The 25568-nt window shown below is 36.9% G+C and overlaps 1 protein-coding gene across 2 annotated transcripts; it reads right to left on the reverse strand.

Moving 5' to 3' along the window:
* Nucleotides 1–4934: 4934 nt before the first annotated feature.
* On the reverse strand, nt 4935–19131 carry LOC308668113 (toll-like receptor 7). Of its 2 annotated transcripts, XM_081327770.1 has the most exons (5): nt 18839–19131; nt 18448–18539; nt 13610–13695; nt 12370–12488; nt 4935–10112 (listed from the first exon to the last, which is right to left on the reverse strand). In XM_081327770.1, the coding sequence occupies exons 4-5, from the start codon at nt 12418–12420 to the stop codon at nt 6960–6962; spliced, it is 3204 nt and encodes a 1067-aa protein (XP_081183896.1). In that variant the 5' UTR covers nt 12421–12488; nt 13610–13695; nt 18448–18539; nt 18839–19131; the 3' UTR covers nt 4935–6959. The 2 variants fall into 2 exon arrangements, with proteins under 2 accessions (XP_081183896.1, XP_081183897.1); XM_081327771.1 differs by lacking the exon at nt 18448–18539.
* Nucleotides 19132–25568: the final 6437 nt, after the last annotated feature.

Here is a 25568-nt window from a genome sequence, read left to right on the forward strand (position 1 = left end):
CAAAGTGGGACAGACAGCATCACCACCAGATGGATTTGAGACTGGCTGACAAGCTATACTCAATGAGTAGTCCTTAATGGTACTACATCTACCGTGTTTCTGGGTCTTACTTTCTTTTGGGCTCTGAAGTAAGCACTAGGATTTACTTTCAGGAAGGGCTTACTTTTTGCTGGTACCAGTAGGCCACAAGTGCACAGGGGTTGGGCGGGGCCTATGGATGGGATGGAGAAGCAACATGGCGGCGAGAGCATGCTGGCGGCAACCAGGCCGACCAAAGCAGCTGGTGGAGCGCCAGAAGCTCAGGGAAGGAGGGTGGTGAAGTGGGCTGATGGGACAAATTCCCTTCCAATGCCAAGCCAGACCCGGCAGCCCTGGGGTGACCATGTTGGAAGGGCACTGAGGTGGGGCCCACCAGGCCAATCAAAGCAGCAGGTGGAGCACCGGGGGCTTGGGGAGAAAAGGTGGTGAAATGGGTGGTCAGGCAATTGGCGAGTGCAATGTGGCTCGGTTGAAAGAGGCCTCGGAACAAGTGGGGCAGGTAAGGAAAGAAATCCTTGCTCCCCCCCGGGAATTGCTGAGAATTCAGGAGAAACTTCCTAACAGTGAGGACAATTAACCAGTGGGACAGCTGCCTTTAGATATTGTGTATGCTTCATCTCTGGAGGTTTTTAAGAAGAGATTGGACAGCCACTTCTTTGAAATAGTATAGAATCTTCTGCTTAAGCAGGGACCTGGACTAAGACCTCCAAGGTCCCTTCCAGCATTGTTCGATTCTGATTCTGAGAGTCTTCTGTCAACCAAATGAAGCTTTTCCTGGATCTTAGTCTCTGCTGAGCTGATTGTAGGTCACCTTTCTAATGACTTTGGTTTATAGATAGTGGAAGGGATAGATGTTCCCACATTTAGGCAAGGTGGATGAGTAATATAAAGCCCATTTCAGAAGCTCTATGAATATTTGGACAAAGCATACTGTTACTAAATGACCTTTAAAAAACTATTATAATTGTGCTTACAAAATGCTCTGAGTTCTCCGTGTAAGAAAGGAAAAATCTTTTTCTGCTTGGCAAGCCATTACACATGACATTGTATCAGAAGGTCAGTGGTCTAATAGAGTAAAATAATATATAGGTAATCCTCAACTGAGCCCAAGATTTCCATTGCTAAGCCAGGCAGTTGTTTGTTGTGTTGATGTTCTGTTAGAAATTCTGTTTTATTATATAGAAATGGTACCAGAATATTGTTATATAGCCATACAGATTGGTAGCAGAGGATGGTTACAGAGCCAAATAATGTTTACAATGTACAGTCACAGGAAACTCTCCTCAGAACATAAAGGAACCATATATTATAACCATAGATGCAAACTAAACACTGCCATGTACTGGCTGAATAAGTCTGTAGTTATTTCAATACAAAATACATTCTAACATGTATTCCAACATATTCAAACTATTAAACATATTGTGAAAGATTGCCCACAATGTGTGTTCTCTGGTTCCCTAGAATAGAGGTCCCCAACCTGCCACGGAGAAAGATTTTTCCACAGACCGGAGTGGTTGTGATTTTGAATACTGCCTGGATGGAGCTTTGCTTGTTTGTGCAGTTCACTTGCTGGCATGCTGTGGACCAGTGCCAGTCCACAGACTGGGGGTTGGGGACCCCTGCTCTAGAAGATCTGCATGAAGTAATGCCAGAGGCTGGGTAGCTGAATTGGACATCCAGTTATGAGGTCACTGTCAAATCCCTATAGAAGTTTTATGTATAATTACATGGACTGTGTATATATATTTATTTGTCATGCTGTCATCATACGTTAAATAATAAGCACAAAATAGGTTATGTCTACTAGTCTTCATATTTATTCATGGTTTTTATACTGCAAAAGGGCATGGAAATAGTCAACTGCTTTTTCCCATGGTAACATATAGGTTTGCTCTACTAAAAACAGTATTTGGAAAGCTGAAGCCCCAAAACCTCCTTTCCTGTTTTTGCTGCAAATACAGAAACCACATGGTCATGCATTTCTAGAAGCCACACATGGGGGCCTGACTCCATGTGTAGACTAAATAAGTGTCTCCTCCTTGAGTGTAATAGAACTCATTACATTTTAAAGGGAAATTCAGTATAAATAACACCCCAAGTCTGCCCATGTGAGAAAAGCATTGTCTCTGTTGCATTGGCTTCTAGTATGTTTTCAGATGCAATTACAGTTGATGATCATCATTTTTAAAACTCTGCATGGCCCAGGACCAGATTACCTGTGTGGTCACTGTTTCCAGCAATTTCTGTCTCTTCTGCTCTTAGAATGTCCTGAGCCCGTTTGAAACAGCATATTCTAGTTGGATCCAGGAATTGTGCCTTATGTGTTGTGGGGCTTGTCCCATGGCATAGCTTGCTTTCTGAAATTTTGGTCTTCTGTTAGGCCAAAAAAAATCTGGTCCCCCCCCCAGGTGTTAGGGCTAAAATGCTAGCGGAGCCTAATGTGTGTTTTTGTGATGTGAGTTAGTTGTTGTACCCTGTTTTTCTTTTCTTTTCTTTTCTTTTGTTTACAGGGATTTTCATTATATTATTTCTTCTTGTATTTTTGTTAATGGTTCAGTGTTAGTTACTTAAGACAGGTGGCCATATATAAATAACTACATAACCAAGCTATTAGCAGTTAAGCTGCTAATGTAAAATCTTACCACCTCAGATTTTGGCATGCCAATTTCTTCTCATTTCCAAATAGATTTTGATATTCTGGCCTTGATTAAAAGCACGTAGACACTAAATTTAGAAAATGAAAGACCAAATATATTCACAATGCTTTATTGTAATTTAAATGAGATCCAGTTTCAACAATCATTTGCTGCCACCTATAGACTAGTATACTGTATGAATGATCATCTCTTATTTAAAAATGTGATACCTGCAGGTTTTTAAACTTTGAGAGATAAACTTCAGCATTTAAAAATCCCTAATTAATCATCCAGTGATGAGACCAGTTTTGTTACTTGTAGCCATTAAGCTGGTGTCACCTCTCTTATTATGGAGTAATGAAGTTGGCTGCTTCATTTTTTAATTACTTTTATTGTCTTTAAAGAGCCATGTGGAATTACATTACGGTTCAAATATCATCTAAATACACCAACAACCCCTTATACAAATATTCATGTAACACCTCATTTATCAACTGCATGAATACTGCAGGTGCCCCTTGTAGCTCAAATGGCATCACTCTGAATTGATGACACCATAAAGGGCAATTAAATGCAGTTTTCCACTCATCCCCTTCTTTAATCCTTACTCTATAATAGCTTCTTTCAGGTCCAATTTTGTAAACATTTTCCACTTTGACAGGTATCCTCCTCTTTCATAAGGAGGAGGGGTACATTTTTTCCATTGATATAGCATTGATACTTTTATAATCCACACACATTCTAAGGCCCCCATCCTTTTTTCCCCTCTAAATAATATAGGGGCAGCCATTTTCAATTTTTTTAAATCCCATTTATATCCCGCCCTTCTCCAAAGACTCAGGGCAGCTTACAAACTAAGAAGCACAAATCAATGTGCTTAGCAATAGCCTTCATTCTATGTATATGCTTGCTTATTAGGGCTTTTGCCCCCCCCCCAGCGGCATTTTTACAAAGTCAGCTTATTGCCCCCAACAATCTGGGTCCTCATTTTACCTACCTCAGAAGGATGGAAGGCTGAGTCAACCTTTTTGTAGGTTGAATGAACCCCTGAGTCAGTTTTTTTATCTAAAAACCCTCTAAGTTCTTCCATTTCTTTAGATGTCATAGCATACATATTCAGTATATGAAACTTAGCCTCTGGAACTATCTGTATGCTGGATGGGGAAGAGACCTCTATGACCTGTTGTGGGACTTTTGTTAGTTCTTTGGACTTTGGCACCAACTTCTTTGTCTTAGTCTTGCTTGGAGCTTGACATGTTGACATTGGGGGTGGCGCAGAGCAATCTGCAGGTCGGAGCCCCTCTTTTCCACAACCAAAGCTCCCCTACTGAGGAGGGTTCTCTCTCTTCTGGTCTCTGGAACATTTCCCTTGCTCCCCTGGCCAGCTGGGCACCTCTCAGATGCACAGTGAAGTTGGTTGTCTTGACTGGTGTGATGTCGGTAATCTACCAAATCTAATTCCACATTGGTAGCCAACTGGTACCAATTCCTGAGGAGACTGGGCACTCCTCTGGGTAGGTAGGTGTAATACAGTTCCTGCTTAGTCCATCTTGAAATTGGTATACCAACATATGTTCAGGCCATCCTCTTACATGAGCCACCAGGCTACGGAATTCTCTAATGTATTCAGCAACCAGTTGCTTCCCTTGCTTGATCATCCTGATTCTCACATCTGCCTCAGTGCGATCTTCAAACTGATTCTGTAGCTCTTGCATGAAGGCATCCACATCATGGAGCTCAGGGTCTACCTCATCATATAAGGACATCAACCACTCCACTGCATCCCCTTCCAGGTTCGCAGAAGTAGCATTCATGCATGATCCATCATCAGGGTGTCTGCTCCATATCTTTCTAAACAATTCCACACCTAGGTCAGAAAGTAAGCCAACTTCTCCAGTCAGCCTCAAACATGACTTTAAAGGAGGAGGCTGTTGATCCTCCTGCACCAGTACATATTCGGGTGGTAGATCAGCACCCAGTGGTGTTGCCTGATTCCTTTCCTTTCAGCAGTATTTGGTGGCTCTATCAATCCAGCTTTCTGCTTCAGACAAGCCCCAATCAACAAACCTGCCTCTCCCATCTGGGTTAAAACCAACAACCACAGGAGGGAAACTCCCCCCCTGTTGTCCCCCTCCATCTGTTCTCTTATCCATTTCAGGTCTCAGTACTCCTAGGAAGAAAACCCAGTAAGCTGCAAGAGAGAGTTAATTTAATGTCAACATCCAGCTTGAGAATCCAAATATAAGTCCAGGTTCATTCTGTTTCCAAAAAATCTTACTGTTTATTGAATACACTGCATGGTTTTGTCAAAGCAAAACTAACTCTGAGGCTACAACACCAATTCATATGCTTAAATAATAATTCCCCCAGCCAAATTCCCAACATTAATTCATATTAACAAGTTCACTTTGTTTTGGGAACCGTCAGCTTCAAATCCACACCTGTTCTGGTATCCTTGACAAGGCTTCAGGCTCTGTCTTCAGCTGAATCAAAGAGGTTTTGTTTCTCCATTTAACCCACTTGAAAGTAACATCTCCCCCTCCCTTAATCTAAAGGCAAGATGAAATGCAGAGGCATGTAGTTGCCAAAGTTTCATTCTTGAAACATTGAATCAAAATCACATGAAGTATTAGTACCATTTTATAAAGTCTTAGTAAAGCCACACCTGGAATACTGCATCCAGGGTCTCTTGCTTGAGCAGGGGGTTGGACTAGAAGACCCCCAAGGTCCCTACCAACTCTATTCTGATTGATTCTGACTGATTAACTTGGAGATTCTAGTTCCTCCTAGGGACAAGTGAAGTGACTGGCCCTAGGTCAGCCATTTGGCTTTGTGCCCAAGGCAGGACTAGAAGTAAAGGTCTCTTGGTTTCTAATTGATGCCTTAACCATTACACCAAACCATTACACACATAGATGCTTTCAGATTACAGTATAAACCCATTAGTCACTGATAATATTTTGTAAGTGTTTACATTCCTTCATTTTTGGAATTTGACACTGTAATGAAAGAATTTTTTTAAAAAAAGAAAAAGCATTATACAAAAAGCATTTAGATCACCAATTTTCTTTCATTTCCCCCCTTCTTTCTATTTCTGAATGCATTCCATCCTTTTTCTTTCCATTCAGTCATGTCCAATTCTCTGCCTGGACAAGTTACTACAGTTTTCTTTGCAAGGTTTTTCAGAAGTGGTTTGCCATTGCCTTCTACCTTGGGCTGCGAAAGTGACTGGCCCCAAGGCTATCCAGCTGACCTAAGGCTGGACTAGAACTCATGGTCTGGAAGCCTGAGGTCTACAATAGAAGGGCAACCAGTGCAAGGCTGCCTGCCTGCTGACCTGGGGAAAAGGCACAAGTTTGGTACCTCAGTTTAATTGCATCAGCAAGGTTCTTTGCAGCACAAACTGAAGATAAACTCCTATCAAGTTGATGGTCCTTCTCAGTTCACACCATTGCAGCACCAAGTAATCTTAGTTGTTGCAACTAGCCAAGGCAGTGAATCTGTGCAGAACTCCTTTTGAGTCGTGAGCTGAGACTTTCATGGTAATTGTTAACTATATTATTATTTAATTTCAAAATGCAGCTTGTGCTTTATTGCATTTTATTTTATTTTATTAACTATTTCCAATTGCATTTTAATTTGACTTGTGACACACGCAGCAGTGTTGAGCTACATGTTTGACTTCTGAAATAGGATATTGCCCTAATAGTACAAATAGAAACTAGATTGGAGTTAACTGATCTCCATATCCCCATTATGTTACAATTCCCATATTATTATTGTATCATTAGGCAATTTAAAGCTTTTTCCCCTCATCATATAAATAAGTAGCCAGCTAGTTTAAAATATCTGTTTTTCAAATATAATTGTAGTTCATGCTAAAGATTGTATTGATTTTTCTTTTTCTTTCTATATTGTATCAAATATTGGAAAGAAAATATGCTTACATAGGAAAACTCATAAATTCTTGCTGTGAAAATTTGTAATTGGAGTGTTTCTTCTGTTTCACTTTTCCTGCTTAGATTGGGGGAATTCATAAGTTTCCTACATCTCAATAATTGTGAAATGGAAAATTGAGCTATTGAACTAAACCTCCTGGGCACCTTTCCTCAGATAACCAAAATTTTCCCTGCTTCAGAAGGAGCATGTTATGTTTGATGAGGTGCTCTTGTTTGGTTCTACCAATGCTTTAAAACCACCTCAATGTAGAGTTTGAGATTCAGCCTCATCCCATGCATCTGCTATGATTTCCAAAACATTTTCTGAGAATGCAACTGAACATTATACCATTTCTTTGAAAAGCTTGTTATACCTGAACTCATTATTTGCTGCTAGGGAGTTTCTAAGACAATGCCAGAAATAAGCCTGAGACTGAGGATTAGTTGGCCATTCAAGACAAGATCTACTACACAAGGTCTTCCGGAGACGAAGACATTTTGACATTTGCAGAAGCTTCTCAAGAATTATCAGGATAATTACATCTACTTTTTCATCCAGAAGACGCTGATGTGCCATATAAAAGGCTGTTTTGAAGTTGCCACTTGAAATATAGCTGTTTGTCAGCACAAATATTGTTTTTCTACTCATTTGTATGCTGTCGTTAAGGTTTTCTATAAATGGGTGACCAGGTAGCCAGTCTCTTTCTTCTAAACATATATTGAATTTTTTTTCTTTCTGATCTTCCAGTTTCTCAATTAGTTCTTTCAGGATCCATTCTGTTACAGCTGCATCTTTATTATCGTAAGCCACAAAAGCATCATATTTAACTTCAGATGAAAAGAGACGTTTATATCCCTTTAATTTGGCAGTGCAGAAATGATAAATATACCAGACATCCCAAAAATATAGGTGGCTTATAACTGGAACTATTATGAGAAATAAGATGAATGAAGCTGACAATAAATAGAGGATCTGAGAGAAGTCTGATTCACACGTATGCAAATCTAATAAAATCAAACTTTTACCTTTCCATACACTTGGCCCTGCACAAGTCACATGTGTTGCTAGGAAAGGGATTTTTACTTTTGTCTCATTGATCCAGTGGACAAGCCACACAATATCACAATTACATCTGAAAGAATTATCATTTAAGAGTAATGTTGTTAGTCTGCTAATAACATTTCTGGGGAAGCTAGAGTTCCTGATTGTTTTGATCTTATTAAAACTAAGATCTAAATGCCTCAGGAAGAAAGCATCTTTGAGAAAATTATCTGTCAGCTTTCTGATCTTGTTGTTTTGCACTATGAATGTCTGAAGAGACTTAGTACAGTTGGACAGTTCATGGGGGACTGTAGTCAGCTGATTGTTGCTAAGATCTAAGACTTCCAAATTCTTTAGTGCTGGAAGACACCTCCAGTTAAAAGTCTTCAATAGATTACTAGCCAGCTTTAACACTTTCAGTTTTGGAGGAAGATTGTAGAATACATCAAGAGGTAACAAAGTCAGAAAGTTCTCAGAAATGTCAAGACTTTCCAGGGCTGTCAAATTCTTGAAAAATGCCAAGTATTCATTAGTTCCATCCTTCCATAAAATATCTAAGCGATTCCGTCTAAATTCTAATGTTTTGATGGAATCACTTGACATCCCTTTATCAGTGGATACAGAAATCTCATTGCCATTCATAATCAGTATTTTCAGATTAACCAGGAATTTGGTAAAGCCCAACATATGTGTGACACCTTCCGCCTTAAAATAATAGCTATTATCACTAAGGTTTAGAACTTCCAGTTCTTTCAGCTGTTGAAAAGCATTCACATGTAGCAAATCAATCCGATTATTAGATAAATCCAAACATTTCAAACTGGACAGATGAGCAAATTCAGTTCCCTTCAAAGCTTGGCTCATAGCATTATTGGAGATGTTAAGGCATTTAAGGTCTGAAAGTTGCTGGAAATCAGAAGAATTGATAAAAAAAATATTGTTTCTGCTTAAATCAAGTGTTTTTCCATAGTTGCTGCATGCAATCTCATTGATAAAAGGCAAAAAATGAGTATCCTCTGTATCTTTAGATCTGCAACTTTGTCCATATTCATCATATCTGAAATACTGTGTATCTATCAATACATTGCCATTATATTGATCATCTGATGAATTGAGAACAGAGTAAAGCCTGCTATTTGGCTCATATGAAAAAAGAGATATTTTATTAAAAGAAAGAATTATTGTTCTAAGACTCTGGAATTCTTTAAACATAGCAATGTCAACATTCCTGATAAAATTAGTTCCAAAATCCAAGACATTAAGTTTTTTAAGAGGAATTAAATTCTGTATAGTCTGTTGATTTAGATCCTTGAAAATAAATCCTCTTATTCTTAAGGACTGAAGATTGGACAGGGTGGAAAATGTTTTGGGGAACATAAAATGTAATGGGTATGATCCCAGTTCATAATTGAAAGATAAGTCAAGTTCCACAAGATTAGGAAGAAACTTTAGAAAATGGGCTTGCTGAATTTCTTTAGCCAAATAATTTTGTGAAAGATCAAGTACTTGAAGGTTCCTAGTATTTATAAACCAATGATGGTCCACTCGTTGAAGGGAGGTGCTGTGCAGCTTCAGTACCTTTAAATGCTTTAATGAGTCAAAGGCTCTGGGATTGATAAAAATGCTTGCCTGTCCTCGGCATTCAACACAATGATATCGTGCATTGTGACAACGAGGGCAGTTTCCACTTAAATCAAGTACTTCCAAATTTTCCAGAGAGGACAGATCATGCTCAGTGATAGTTTGAATTGCATTATTATAAAGATAGAGTTCTTTTAAGTTTGATGGTAGGTTTTGTGGGACCCTTGATAAGTTGTTGGCTTTCAAAGACAACACTTTTAAACTTGTGAGAGGCTGAAAGGCTGCGTCATTAATTTCAAAAGATATATTGCAGGGGTTGCGGTAATAACAATTCTGCCCTAGATAGAGTACTTCTAGGTTTTGAAGTCCTGACAAATTTTCTTTCTTGATAGAAAAAATGGAATTAGCTTCAAGACTCAGAAGACGTAGGTTAGGTGGGAGATGTTGAGGGATTGCTGAGAGCTGGTTGCCATCTAAATAGAGTGATTTTAAGCTGGAGAGTTTGGAGAAAGCGTCAGCTTGGATTTTCAGAGCCTGGGTGCAAACATGATCTTTAGGTCCCAACTTGACTGGTACACAGTTGCATTTTAAATCAATTTCTAGAAGCTTTTTCAAGTCCTTAAAGTGGCTTTTGCAAATGTTTGGAATGTGATTAACAGCAAGTGTCAGATTGGTAACATTGGTAGGAATGTCTTTTGGAAACTCTATGAGTTTACGGTCACTACAGTCAACTTGCATATACATTTTGGAAGTATCATTTACATAATTCACATCACAAGGCAAAGTTTTATAAAATGGCATTACTATAATCTCTTTCAAAGCCAGTGATACAACAAAGAAAATCAGTCGGCTTGCGAGCCAGAGATGAATAGTCTAGAGAGAAAAGAAAGAAAAGCAAATATAAAAGAATTCACTTAAACAATTGAACAATGAACATTCTTAAATAATTTTACATTGAGAAGTGGTGCTTTAAGCTCTATCAGGAATGTATGTTCTGGAGTTCTCCTTCCTCAGGCTTTTCTTCCCTTGCCCTTATTACACCACAAATACACCCCAGAAATCTCTGTCTTCCTTTTTACCACTGGATCCCCAGACTGCACTGTTTGTTACCCTATTCCACAAATCTCTGCCTGTGGCTTTCTAAGTTCATCAGGGTTATCCAAAGCTTGCTCCTTCCTTCCTTCCTTCCTTCCTTCCTTCCTTCCTTCCTTCCTTCCTTCCTTCCTTCCTTCCTTCCTTCCTTCCTTCCTTCCCTCCCTCCCTCCCTCCCTCTATTCTCTAGTAAGCAACACAAATTTATCTGCCCCTTTCCTCTCCTTTCCTTCTTTCCTTTCCCCTTTCCCCTTTTCTTTCCTTTCCCTGTCTCTTTCCCTTTTCCTTTCCTTCTTTCCCCCAGAGATATGCTGGCCCTGAGGAAGAAATGTGAAATATAAATAAATATTTTTTTAAGAAAAACATTTTTTTTAAATCAGAAAATATAGGGCTTTTGATTACTATCAAGCAGTATGCCCAAATTTGCAGTTAGGTCAGCAAATGAGCCAATAGGGATTTTTTTGGTGATTCAACTATGTTGAAGAAATTATTGGCATGATATTATTTGAATCCCTTTATCGCTATCAGATATCTAGAGCAAATACCATTTTGTATGAAACATTGCTTTAGAAGATCTTCATCTAAAATTTGTGCACAGTGAAGAGAACTGACATTCTCTCCATGTTTTTAATCCAGTTTTCTGCATCCTGGGATGGGGAAAAGAATATTGCTTTGATCAAGGATGGACAACCAGTGAGTGTAGCATGTATTTGATGTTTGTTCTACAGATCTTTCATAATTGAGGAACAGGAGCAGGTGAAACCTTCCCCAAAAGCAACACAATACCAAAAAGAGAGAGACTTTATTATATCTGGCATTGATATCAAGTCAGAATCTAATCCTTCTCCTGGCCCTGGGTGTAGAAGATATTGGTCCAGTTCAATCTTCTCTCTTTCCCTTTCAGCAGCTGAAAAACACCAGAAGCTGAAGAGGAAGAAAACACAACAGTGATGTATAGAAGGCTTGGCTACATTAAGGAGCAGACTTGGTGGGGCTACTTAGGAGTCACTTGATGAAGTGACATACAGCTTATGAAGGGACATGGTCTTCCATAGAGTCAAAGGCTAGTGAGCAGCTGGGACTCAGGAAGGTTGTTTGTACAGTATTACCGAGAATGGTCTTATGGATTCCTGCCTAAGACATGTGCTGGAAACCTGAGTAAGTCTTGGGATTCTCTTGGGTGCCTCTATGTATAGCATCTGTTGGTAATGTCAAGGTAAATCTTTCTAGATAACTGTGATACTTGGACTGAATTTATAAGAGCCCAAGGGATAAGCCTATTGTGTCCATTACTATTTGCAGACAGATAAGTAATTCTATTTGTGAGATTCAGACAGCATATTAGACTAAAATTTCCAAGGCAATCTTGGTTAAGAATAAATGTATTATATGTAGTTCATTGTATCTGGAGGGCAGGATAGAAACAGTTTTTATTGTTCTATCCAAATGCAGTCTTCTTAGCACCCAATATTTAGGACTGGGTAAGAGAACATTGGTTTTCAACATCTTTAATTACTCTTTTTCCTGGTGTTAACCAAGTGGAGCACAGTAAGGATGTCCCTCTGTATAATCAATATAAGGACTTTTATTTTCTTTCCAAGCATTCTTCTATAATCTGATGTAGCATTGTAAAGTAGATTGTTTTAAGTGTACAGGAGTCCCTTATTTGCTGAAGATGGAGTTTACCCAAGAAGAACCAATAAGGAAAGAGGGATTTAGTGAACAATCAATCTGGGCTTCAAAAGGGTAGCAGAACTGATTAATAAGAAAGGTAGTGTAAAAACTGTATTTGCCAGGGTTCAGTCATATGGAAGACCTGAGCATTTAGAATGCTGGAGTGCCTTTGTGCCTGGTTCCTTTGATAAACATTATATATTATTTTATTCTTTTTTTTTAAAGAGGTGCTAAAATATGTGTGTAGATGTCCTATAGGCTTCTTTTTACTCATCTTGGCCTCCATGCGTATGCATTTGTGTATGAGAGAGAAAAAGAAAGAGACAAAGGGAGGTGGCAGAGAAAAGGTAAGGTTTACACTTACCTGGTGGAAAGCAAAAGACATTCTGTCTACATTCAGAGGCACTCTTAGCATATCTCTCTGGTTAACGGTGGAAATTTAGAAGTTCTAATATCTAGATCACAGGGAGCCTAGAAAGAGATCTGATAGAAAATTTCCAAGATGAAAACAATATTTGCTGAGCTAGATTTTATTTTTGGAAGAAAAGCTAGGACTAGCAATAGTTGACACTGGGTCAGTCATTTTTTTGAAAGAATTATGGTTGTGCGCTAACTTCTAAAGGGGTGGTTGTTTTGTTTCATTTTGTTTTACAGGTAGTCCTTGACTTACGATCACAATTGGGACTAGAATTTCCATTGCTAAGCAAGACGGCTGTTATGTGAGTGGTGCCTAATTTCACAATCTGTTTTGCCATGGTTGTTAAGCAAATCACTGGTGTTATTAAATGAAACAGTCACTAAGTGAATCTAGCTTCCTCTATTGACTTTGATTGTCAAAAACCAACTGAGAAGGTTGATTGCATGATCCGGGATGTTGCTACTGTCATAATACCTGCCAGTTGCCAAGCATCTGAATTTTGATTATATGTCATGCAGTAACTTCTAGGATTAGCCATAGGTTACTTTTTTCAGTGCCATTTTAATTTTGAATGGCCACTAAATAAATGGTTGTAAGTCGAGAACTAGCTGTACTAAAAGTTGCTTTGGAAACTGATCCTAGCTCTCTGCATGCATATGTGTTTTGACAGATGTTCCAAGGCACTTTTGGGAAGAATTTCCACAGTTCTAACAGGAACCCTGTGAACTGTATGCATCCCATCAAAAATGGCTTCTAGTAATGGATTGTGTTTTATTACTGGACCATCTGGTGTCAAAGAGATGGAGGGACCCTGTTACTCTTAAAAATTGTGAGCTTATTTATTTTGGCAATATTCTACAGACACCAAATTGTGTATTTTTCCCTTTATAACCCCATCTTAAATGAAGCAACCACTTAGACGATTTACATTATAGTTAAGCAACTTTAATTACATTTTTGTGAAATTTTATTTTAAAATGAAACCTTTATGAATTAAAATGAGACCAATAACTAACCTAAAAATCTTGATCTTATACTTTTACCAGTATAATTTCCAGCCCACTTTCCAAATTGCTGCATGCCAAAGGTTTCTGCTGCAAAAATTACTAATGGCATTACAAAATGTATGTTATGAAATACAACTGCTCAATTAGGCAACTAATTGTGCTGAAAGATAGATGCTTACCCTGATGGTCAAGGAACAAGAAATATTTCTGCCCTCTCTTCATGGTCTAAGAACATGAATAACTGTTTGCAGTGAAATATTACCTGCTAAATTGAAGGGAGAATAGAGTAAGTGAGATGAAACTGTTGGTGCAAAGTAAAGCAATATGTTGAACAAGAATGGGGTTCTTTTCTGCATATTTTTGGGTGCACTATTCCCCAAATATATGTCTTTTTTCCTAACATTTTTATATTTCCATTTCTTCATACTATTGTATTCTATAAATTGATGAACTATTATGCAATTTCCAGAAAATACGGTACAAATTTTGTCACATGAACAGTTTCTGATCCATACATACGTTGGAATAGGCAAAGTTGTCAAATTTGCAATGAAACTCAGGCCAAGCAAATGTATCCCTGTTCTCTGCTAAACAGTCTCTGCTTACAATCACAAAGAGGCAGCTTTAAATAAACGGTGCTTTAAATAAACAAGGCTTTCTGGATAAACACAGCCATGATGTCTTTTGAAATATTTATTGAATCATCTGCTGTATAAATCCATAGGTGTCTAATATACATCATAGTATCCTAGGTGTTTTTTTAAATTTCTCTATTAGATGAGTAACAGAAAATGTGATATTCTCCTGAATACTTAAGAAAAATGGTTAAATATATAACTTTATGATTAAGCATAAAGGTAACAGCGTTCCGTGCGCCTTTGGTGTCTAGTCATGCCGGCCACATGACCACGGAGACGTCCTCGGACAAGCGCTGGCTCTTCGGCTTTGAAACGGAGATGAGCACCGGCCCCTAGAGTTGGAAACGACTAGCACGCATGTGCGGGGGAACCTTTACCTATACCTTATGATTAAGCAAAACTAAGGATACTAAGTAATTAACTTTTATTATATTTCATTCATCTGTCATTGATATAAAAATCTGTTAGGAATTATTTATTAATACCATTTCAAAACATATCATGAGAAAATTAAAAATAGTTGGCTTGTGCTTAAGTAGTCACAATTGCTCGTTAGATGTTTACTTCACCAGGTTAAAAAATTACAGTATACTATCATCATGAATTGTATGCATAATTAATCATATAATCTACCTTGTCATTTTAATTGTAAAACATTTTATATAAATATTAAATTAATAAAAGAAATTCAAGAGAAAGTTTAATAATAGTTGCACTTCTAAAGACATTTTTTAATGAATAACATGGCAGGTTAACTGGGAGAAAATATGGGAAAAAATATGTGCTGTAAGAAAAAAGTAAGTATATTGGTACCTGAAGGCCTAGAACAGGGGTGTCTAACTTGCAACGTCACGTGACGTGTCGTGATGTGTCGCAACTTTTTTTCCATTGCTGGCAATGGGGTAGGCACAGTTTCGCCATAGCGCATCTGGCCTGTGGGCCAGCAGTTTGACACCCCTGGCCTAGAATATATGTAATTATTAGCAGAATGGAGGAAAAGGGAATACATGGAAAGTTGGGATTGGGTTGAAGAATTTATTGCTGTATAACATGCTTTGCTTCTTCTTTTTATGTAAATTTTATTGGTTTTTATAAGGGTGGGGAGAAAAATGAAGGGATAGGGTTGGGATAGTGGGAAACTTGGGGGAGGGGTTGGGGTTTCCCCCAATTACATTCATTATTTAGCAAATAGCATAATGTCTGGGTTGATATATATCAATAGAAGTAGTAAGAATGATTGATTACAGTAATAGATATAGCAAATTATAGTAAACAATGTTAAATTTTCAGTCTATAATATTTTTCTTAGTAGAATAAGGTCAGAAATAAGTATCACATTCCTTTCTCTCTAATTCGTTTGTTTAGCCATTGATAAAATTTATTCCAGGTTCTATAGTAGACTAAATGCTCCTTTTCTTTAATCTCTAAAGTTAATCTATCCATTTCTGAACAGCCTAATATTTCTTAATTAGCATTTCTTCAGTTGGTAAACTCTTATTTTTCCAATATTGGGCATACATAATTCTCGCTGCTGTTAATACATGTAATATTAAATACCCAGTCTCTTTATCATAATTGGGATCTATCATTCCTAACAAAAACAATTCTGGTTTAAATTCTATTTGTTTTGTAACCATCTTCTCCAACCATAAATGTAATGTATTGGGCCTTGTTTTACTGAGTGTACCACGTGGGGTTTGAATGCTGGAAGGTTGTTTAAGCAGGGAGCTGGCTAACGGCTCCCAGCTCCTCAGACAACCCGCCTCCAGAGCTGCCATTGGTTGCCTCTAGGGCGGCAATAAGTTGCTTCAAACCTATTGGCTGCCACCTAGAGGCCAGGGTATAAATAGCTGCATTCATAGCCCTGTTTCCTAGTTCAGTTCCTGCAAGCAAATAAAGAATGTTCCTGACTGAACTCACTCGCCTCGTCTCGTCATTCAAGCAACGAACCCAGTACACAACAATAAATGTATCTTAAACCTTTTAGCTTTAGAACATGATAATAGGTACCTGGTCTTTGGCTGCATTTCCAACAAACATTTGAAGTATCTGTTTAAGCAATCCGGTCTGGTCTGACGGGTTCTGTTTTAATTATTGTTTTAAGATAACTATCTTCTGCATTTGGGCAAATTGGGGTTTAATTTGTTTTCAATATCTGTATTTGTGCATTCTGTTATTTATGTCACTGTTCACCGCCCTGAGTCCTTAGGGAGAAGGGCGGTATACAAATCAAATCAAATAAATAAATAAATAAATAAATAAATAAATAAATAAATAAATAAATAAATAAATAATCTCCCTGGTGTCATGTGCCATCTATAAAACATTTTATACAAATTTTCTTTATATGATACAGCTTTAGTTAATCTAATATTTCTATCCCATAACTTTTCCCATTCTTCAAGTTCTATAGTGTGACCAACATTTTTTGCCCAAATTATCACTTTCTTTAACTTGTTCTTCCTCCATCTTTAGATTAAGCAGAAATCTGTAAAGTTTTTTAATCAGCTTTTCATCTGTTTTTAACAATATATGATTGAGTTCTGTCTGTTCATTGTAGAATCCTGTTGTTTTCAAGTCTTTTTCATGTCTTGTTTGAATTTGTAAGTATGGCCACCATGCTAAATCAATACCTTGTTGATACAGGTCTTGTCTATATTTCAATCTTCCTTCATTATCCAATAAGTCCTTATATGTTACAAGTTTATCGTAATTAATTAAGTTTGGGTAAGCAAAAGCTTCCATTGTTGAAAGCCATTCAGGTATCTTAATGTAAATTTTTTCCTTTATTTTTTTCCATTCTAAGAGAAGTGCATTTTTTATGATATGGTTCTGAAAGTATCTATGGGCTTTATTCTTCCTATACCATACGAAGGCATGCCAGCCGATCTGCAGGTCATGCTCCTCAAGATATAATAGTCTTTTATCTCTGAGTGTTATCCATTCTTTAATCCACATTAGAATAGCTGCTTGGTAATATAACTTCCAATCTGGGAGTCCCAGTCCTCCCCTTTCTCTAATGTCTTGTAACATTTTCACTTTAATTTGTGCTTTTTTCCCTTACTGTAAGAAAAGAGTAAGTATATTGGTACCTGAAGGCCTAGAACAGGGGTGTCAAACTCGCAACATCACGTGACGTGTCGCAACTTTTTTTCCATTGCTGGCAATGGGGTGGGGGCAGTTTCACCATGGCACATCTGGCCTGTGGGCCAGCAGTTTGACACCCCTGGCCTAGAATATATGTAATTATTAGCAGAATGGAGGAAAAGGGAATACATGGAAAGTTGGGATTGGGTTGAAGAATTTATTGCTGTATAACATGCTTTGCTTCTAATGAGAACAGCAGACCATCCTTTTTATTTCATCCTTTCAGTGACCTGATGCATTAGATACCTCTGAGATCTGAAATGTAGTGAGATTTGCATTGTGGTTTCCACATTTCTGAATATGGGAATGAAACTTATCCCTGCCAAAAAGAACAGACCCCCCGTTTTCCCATTCACAAGGAACAAAGAAGTATCATACTTTTCCACAAATATATAATATTCAGCACAGACAGCTTCAGTTGCCCATGGCCCATTCTCATAGCATATTTCTTTCCTTTCCAGAGAAAGCACAGGATTAAAAAGTGTAGAAAAACTGAAGAAAAAGGGTATTTTTTCAAATTGGATTAAGGGACTGTGTTGTGAAGTCAATGGATTTTTCCAGAAAAATCACTTGTGATTTCTATCAAAAAATACTGCAGCTACTCCATCCTTTATTAATCAATTTTCTGGAGTAAAGGGGAAAAATTAACATGTGCATATCTTTTTGTTTGTGCGTGTTTGGTGCAACTGAAAGAGTTGTAAATCTGAATATCGTCCCTCCATTTATATAATGTTCTTTCCCTAAAAAAAACTTGACAGGTAACATCTGAATAGAATGAGGAACAGAGAAGAGACAATAGATAGGATTATATTCTATTTTTTTAAAAAAAATAACAATTCCCCTTTACATCTACATCTACAGTTAATAGCAGGTGACAATGGTAATTTCCATAAATGTTTTCACTTCTTTTTTTCCTCAGATCAATCAGTTAAAATGTTCTAAGGCAAACTTCACAAAGATTTGAAATGTATAGGAAAGAGGGATGAAGAACATATGGCTTTAGAAGTGAGAGAAAAAAGATACAGTATATCAAAAGATGCAGAAAATCTTGTGTGGTTACATGATATCAGACATAGATGAAATTTCATATCAACTAGAGTGGAAGCATTAGGCTACATTCCTCTAATCTATATTTTGAGTTATTTGTAAAGCTTTATAAAACTATTTTAAAAAACTGTTTATTTTCCTTACAAAGTTGTAAAACCAAGAACGTGAAGTATCTTTTTTCTTACCTACTAATTCTTCTTAGAATAATCTTTTCAGGTTAACAACCTTTTTATATGTAAGCTGCTGTTAGTAACAGAAATCCTCTCCAAGTAGTTTTCTGTGAAACCAGAACAATTTTAGACTTAAAAACTAGTCTTTTGGACATCATTTTGGCTATGTTTGTCAGAATCAAGGCTGCAAATTAAACTAATAAAAGCTTTTTAGGGCTATTAAGCCCACTTGTTAGCCTCTTTTTGTAAATAACGTTCATTAGTTTTTTAGAAAATATGTGTTAAGAAACGGAGTACATTCATTATGAATAAAAAAGAACAATAGTCTTAGAATTCTTAGACACAAAAATCAGTTCCAAATAAAATTATTTTTCAAAAGAAATACAAAGCTTTGTAATGAGCCTACCATTTACATAGTCCTCTGCAACATTAAGATGACTTGTCCTTCAGGAAGACCGTGGTAGAAAGAATCACTGAAAGAAGCCTTAATTTCAAGTCAAGTAGAAGAATACAAAGTAGGCTTGCTCACCAGGAGCCCCTTGTTCATCCACTGTGGTTGTTGTGTAAGAAACAGTTTAAAACATAAATAGCATGTGAGACAGGTGCCATCACTACTCACTTCCTCAAAAGACTGCATTTAAAATGTACAATTGCCATTTCTTACTCTTCTCCAGTTAAAAATAGTTTGGTTCACTGATTTTAAAAAATCATCTTTGTCCCCTAAACCATGAGTCTCCCCTCATATGCAGCTGCTCATAGGCTTAATAAATTAGTAAACATTTTTTTATCAAATACGGCACTTCAGAAGGCAAGATGTTCTTCATTCTCTCCCCCCCCCTCAAGCAATTGATGGCAAATAGTCCCCAGGGTCTGGTCCATAATTGTTTTTGGTAGAGGAACTTCTTTTTTTTTATTGAAAAGTTTTAAAATACATTTTATCTTTAACAATCCCCCCTCCCCCTCCCCTACCTATCCCTCCCTACCCCTCCCCCCCCTTTCCCCCCTCCCCCCCCCCCCGACTTCCCAGAGCTAAGTACAGGGTATAAAAACAAAGAACAATCATAAACATCCATATGCTACCAACAATAAATTCTTAAATCTATCACTCTCTAGCTCATATAAGATAACTACAAACAATACTAATATTTCATATAGAGAGAAAAAAAAAGAAAATAGAAAGGAAGACTTATTCAAATGCTAAATGAAACTTTTTAGTCCCATATTTCTTCTGGATATATTCAATCCATTTTTTCCACTCCATAATATAGCGTTTTTGCGAATGATCTTTCAAATAAGCCGAGATCTTTGCCATTTCTGCCAGGTCAGAAACCTTTAAAGTCCATTCTTCTATAGTTGGCAGTTCCTCCTTCTTCCAATACTGACCTATTAAAAGTCTTGCTGCTGTAATTAAATTTAACATCAACTTAGTGTCCACAACAGTAGCATCTGTAATTATACCCAACAAAAAGAATTGCGGACAAAACTTTATCTTTTGTTTGAAGATCTTCTGCATATTCCACCAAATTTTTATCCAAAAAGCCTTGACCTTTTTACAAGTCCACCATATGTGAAAATATGTTGCATCTTCACCACCACACCTCCAACATTTTGGCTGATATTTCGGATACATACTTGCAAGCTTTTTAGGATCTAAATGCCATCTATAAAACATTTTATAAAAGTTCTCTAAGTTTTGAGCTTGTGTAAATTTTACGTTCCTCACCCAGATCTTTTCCCACGTGTCCATTGTAATAACTTCTTGGATATTCTGGGCCCATTTTATCATACAATCTTTAACCAGTTCTGTTTCTGAATCAATTTCTATCAATGCAAGATATATCCGTTTGATATGTGCTGGACCCTGATTTCTAATTTGCTTTATCAAATTTTCATCAGTCATTGCAAAACCAGTTTTCTGATCTTCTTTCCACCTGGCCCGTAACTGAGTATATTGAAACCAGGTTTGAACAATCTTCTCATCTCGCAAGAGATTATACGATTTTAAACACCATACACTTCTTTCCAAGTCGTGTTTGAAACCAACATTTATGTTTTCTATTGCGTGTTTTGGAATTGCCCACAATGGCATCTTACAGTCTAACTTGTATCTATACTTCTTCCAAACTCTCAACAATGCCTGTCTTAAAATATGCACTTTAAACACATTATCTACCTTCTTATCATACAACAAATATGCATGCCAGCCAAATAACAAGTCGTGGCCCTCAAGATTTAATAATCTCTCTTGTGTCAAATTAATCCAATCACTTATCCCTGCTAACGCAGCAGCTTCATAATATAATTTAAGATTGGGCATTTTAAGACCACCTCTTTCACGAGTATCCTGCATAATCTTAAGTTTAACTCGTGGCCTTTTCCCTGCCCAAACAAATTTATTGATACCCCGTTGCCATTCTTCCAAATTAGAATCTTTCTTAAGAACCAAGAGGAACTTCTTTTTAATGTAAGTCTTCTGGGGCATTTTGAAGCAATGCAGTTGTGATACAGGTCCCCTCTTTCAGTAGGAGGTAAGCCATAATTTTATATACTTGTGAAAGGCCGATTCTAGTGCAGTCTTCTCATATCTCAGTGGAACTGTGCTAGATGCAACATTTCTCCATTCCCTTGGAGAGCCTTGGTGGAGCAGTGGGCTAATGCCTCCTTAAGTAACACCAGCTGCCTGCAATTAGTGCAGGTTCGCATCCCACCAGGCTCAAGGTTGACTCAGCCTTCCATCCTTCTGAGGTAGGTAAAATGAGGACCCAGATTGTTGGGGGCAATAAGCTGACTTTGTAATAATGCCGCTTGGGGGGGGGGCAAAAGCCCTAATAAGCAGGCATATACATAGAATGAAGGCTATTGCTAAGCACATTGATTTGTGCTTTAAATTGTAAGCCGCCCTGAGTCTTCAGAGAAGGGCGGGATATAAATGGGATTTAAAAAAAATAATAAATTTTAGTAAGTATCAGGTCTCTTCACATCAACTACATCAGCATTGTGAAGAAACAATAAAATATCCACAATGATCACGGAAGCATTATTATCTAATCAAAGTAAAAATCTCTGTAAAACCCAGGCTGGCAATAAGACAGCTATGGGAGGCAGTGAAAATGCCCTCAGAGCTCTTGGCTATAGGCTAGGCTTTATCAAATGAAGATCAATCCAATAGTATCTTCCCCTTTGATTTAATGAGACTCAGAAGTCTCTCACCTTGCAATCGTCAATATTTTATTAATATTTATTTGGTAAATTTATTCAGATGTCCATGTCCCTTACACACTTCTGAGCAGTGTAACAAATTTAAAAAGACAAAAACAAAGCAAAATAACCAAAACCATAACAAAAATAAAAAGAGTTGCAGTGGTTAGAATGCAGTATTGCAGGCAAACCCTGTCCATAGACTGGAGTTCAATCCTGACTGACTCAAGGTTGACTCAGCCTTCCATCCTTCTCAGGTCAGTAAAATGAGGATCCAAATTGTTGGGGACAATATGCTGACTCTATAAACTACTGTAAAATACTATGAAGCGCTATATAGACATATATAAGTGCTATTGCTAAAAATGATTACAAAAATTAAAAAAAAATAATTTGCAGAAGAAAGCACTCTCTAGCACTTTGCAAGCTTCACATTACCAGAACTCCAAGCCAGATGATAAAATCATGTCTTCAGTCTCTTCTGGAAGGTCAGCAAGTTCTGTTCCAATATTAGTTCAGGGGGAATGTTATTTGAAAATTAATATTTTGTAGGCCTTGCCTATAATCCTTCAAGTTTAATCAATTTTGTTCCTTGATTTTAATAGCTCAGACTTCCTTAACCTCATGAAATTTGCCATCTTCACACTGTTAACAAACCCAGTTTAACAAAACTCTTTTTAGTTTGCACCACTGCTGACAGTTCTAGAATTTCCATGGAAAATCAGACTACTTTTATTAAGACCTTTGTTTCTTCCACTTTGGGAAGCTTGGGAAAGGGGCATGTGCTATCTATCAACCAGCCACCTTAGTTTCAATTCATAGTAAAATGGAAGTTTGTTGCAGAAATGTTCTCAAGCAAGGCTTTTTTTCATAGCAGTCATTCAAGTATGATGTCTCATAAAGAAATCTAAAAATGATCTAACAGATTTAATTTATGTTTTATTATATCCATATCTCTTATTAAAGTCTTTTTTGTGGATTTCTTTGCAGTTCTGATTCTAACTTTCCAAATTCTTTTTTTAATAATACATATTGCTGTTTTTTCTGTTTATTTTTCCTTGCCATATACGATATAGCTATACCTCTAAAATATGCTTTGGCTGTATCCCATAGATTTTGTATTGTAGTATCTTCTTTTTTGTTTTCTTTATAGAAGAATTCCATTTTTTGGTTAACTCTATAAATTCTTTATCCTTTAATATGGAACAATTTAAAGTCCATCTTAGCCTTTTTTGTATTCCTTTCCACGTCATTTTCAAAGGATTATGGTCTGCCCATATGCCTAGTTCTATTTCAATGTCCTGCACATTCATTCTCAAATCGGCAGCTATCCAAATCATATCAATTCTTGACCAAGATTTCTGACTATTTGAGTAAAAAGTATATTGCAATTTTTGTGGATTCACTTCTCTCCAAACATCTTGAATTCCAATTTCCTCCCCCATATCAAAGAATGTCTTAGGTAATCTTTCTCTACCATTTTTCCCTGTTTTGTTACTTTTATAATCAATTTTTCCATCTGTTATTGCATTGAAATCTCCTAGTAAGCAAACATTTTGATACTCCATTTCTATTATTTTTCTATGTAAGTTTTTATAAAAATTTTCTTGATTATTCGGTGCATAAATTGCCACTAATAATATTTGCTTTTGATGCAGATAAATTTCTACCATTAAAATTCTTCCTTCTTCATCTGAATATACCATTTTCGAATTTGTCTCTTTAATATATAAAGCTACTCCTCTTTTTTTCTGCTGTGCTGATGCATAATAAGAGTTTTCCAATTTTTGGATATTCCAATAATTTATAATGCTGTACTTTTATATGTGTTTCTTGCAAACAAATTATATCCAAATTCAATTTCCGTAATTTCCTAAATATCTTATTTCTTTTAATTGGAGAATTTAGTTCATTTATGTTTACTGAGAAGATTCCGTTTTCTTTATCCATTTCCATTTATTTATATTTCGGTCTAGTAGATCTAGTAGTCCTTTGTTCTCTGGCAAGTCCTTCATCCTCTCCCTTTTTGTCATCTTCCTCTTTCTGTTCTTTTGTTTGTGCAGTTGCTCCTTGAGTCCTCTCTTCTGTTTGTTTCTGTTGCTTACTCTCCCCTTGACCTCTTTTTATTCCTTCATCCAAAATTGACCTATTCTTCTCTTCAAAATCTTCTGCTTTCCAAATTGACTCAAGTCTATATCTTGTATTGTTCCAGTTTATTAAGATACCTTTTGGCATCAACCATCTAAAGTTTATGCCATTGGCAATCAATTTCGTAGTCAAAAAATGGTACTGTCTTCGTGAATCTCTAACTCTCTTAGGTATCTGTTTTAAGACCACAATTTCTTTATTTTTATATTGTATTGGTTCATCTCTAACTTTCCGTAGTATTTCATCTCTTGTTGTCTTCTTTGTAAACCGTACATGTACTTCTCTTGGCAACTTATTTCTTCTTGCATAGCTTGAATTGAAGCGAAATATCCCATCTAATTCAAGTTGGATTTCTCCTCTATCCGCCTTCAGAGCCTCCTCCAAGATGTCAATAATCACCTCCTCTATATTTTCCTCTATATCTTCAGGAATATTTTGAAATCTTAAATAATGTTCCGCTTTTTCCATCTCTAGAATCTTAATTGCGTTATCTAATTTTTCATTTTCTTGTAATAACATTTCTATCTTTTTATCATTCTCATGTTTTTCTTCAATCTTGTGTATCTTCTGTTTATTTTTTATTATCATTTGATTTTGAGTTTCAAATTTTCCCTTTATATCCAAAATTTCTTCATTTAACTTCTCTAGTTTTGTTTGTGTGCTTTTATGATTCTCTTGCATCTCTAAATGATTCCTCTCCAAAGTCTCTTGATTCTTTAACATAAGATCCTGAAGAAATTTTAATGAAGTCTGTGTTTCACTTTGAGCGGTATTTATCTTCTCCCTTTGCAACATTGCTTCAATAGATCCCTGTGTTGTAGGACTGGATTGTCCTACTGAGGGTGCAGAAGAAGTTTTCTTCATAAGTCTAGTAATATTCAATGAAGTCATTTTACAGCTTACAGTCTATAGCCAAAACAACGTCTGTTTAAATTTAGCCAAATTCAATAGAAGTAACTTTGAATTTCAGTCTCACAACAAAGCAGTCTTATCGCCTGCAGGTGTTCTTCAAGGTTAAATTTCAGTCAACAACAATATTACAGAAATTTCATTCTTTCACCACTAGATGTCCTCCTTGGCTTATTTATCAATATCCAATATTTTTAACAAAAAGTCTTTTCCCCCTTTTATATTTCCTCACTGCTCTTAAATCTTCTGGGGGTCTTTGCTTTCCAGCCCTTTTCCCTCAGGGCTCAACATTTATAATCCTCAGAGAAGAAAAGAGAAAATCTTGCTCACCCAGCTTCAGTACGCAGTTGAAATTCAGTTGATTTATAGTCCTTTTGTTCCTGCCGGAGACGGCTATGGCTGGAAGATTTTAACAGCCTTTATTCTTCGCTTTTCCAGAGGGTCCTACAGTTTGCTCCAATCGGGTGCCCTCTGATCTGAGCTCCTGAAGTATCCCTCCTCCTTCATTGCCCCTCCAGGGCAACTTTCTGACCCTTTAAAGGTCACTAGACGAAGAAAAACCAAGCTGGAAAGCCGAGCACTGACTTTTCCAACTTGTCCTGACGGCTGCCAAACAGGAACTCCTTAGTTTCAATTCATAGTAAAACGGAAGTTTATTGCAGAAATGTTCTCAAGCAAGGCTTTTTTTCATAGCAGTCATTCAAGTATGATGTCTCATAAAGAAATCTAAAAATGATATTTTCTAAAGAATAGAAAGAAATATTTGGAAAGATTATAGAATTTTGCCACTTTATGAAACCAATATTATGACTGAGGAAATAACTGATCTTTTTCAATGAAACTTTTAGAGGTACAGAGGCAATTAAAAATATTGAATGTAT

The sequence above is a fragment of the Vipera berus genome (assembly GCF_964194415.1).
Source record: "Vipera berus genome assembly, chromosome: 4".
Classification (NCBI taxonomy): domain Eukaryota; kingdom Metazoa; phylum Chordata; class Lepidosauria; order Squamata; family Viperidae; genus Vipera; species Vipera berus.

Bases quoted from the DNA above. Each gene is read 5' to 3' on its own strand.
- LOC308668113 (XM_081327771.1), bottom strand. From the start codon at position 12,420: ATGCTAAGAGTGCCTCTGAATGTAGACAGAATGTCTTTTGCTTTCCAC. The intron at 10,113-12,369 runs GTAAGTGTAAAC...TTTTCTCTCTAG, and splicing joins TGTCTTTTGCTTTCCACCAG to ACTATTCATCTCTGGCTCGC.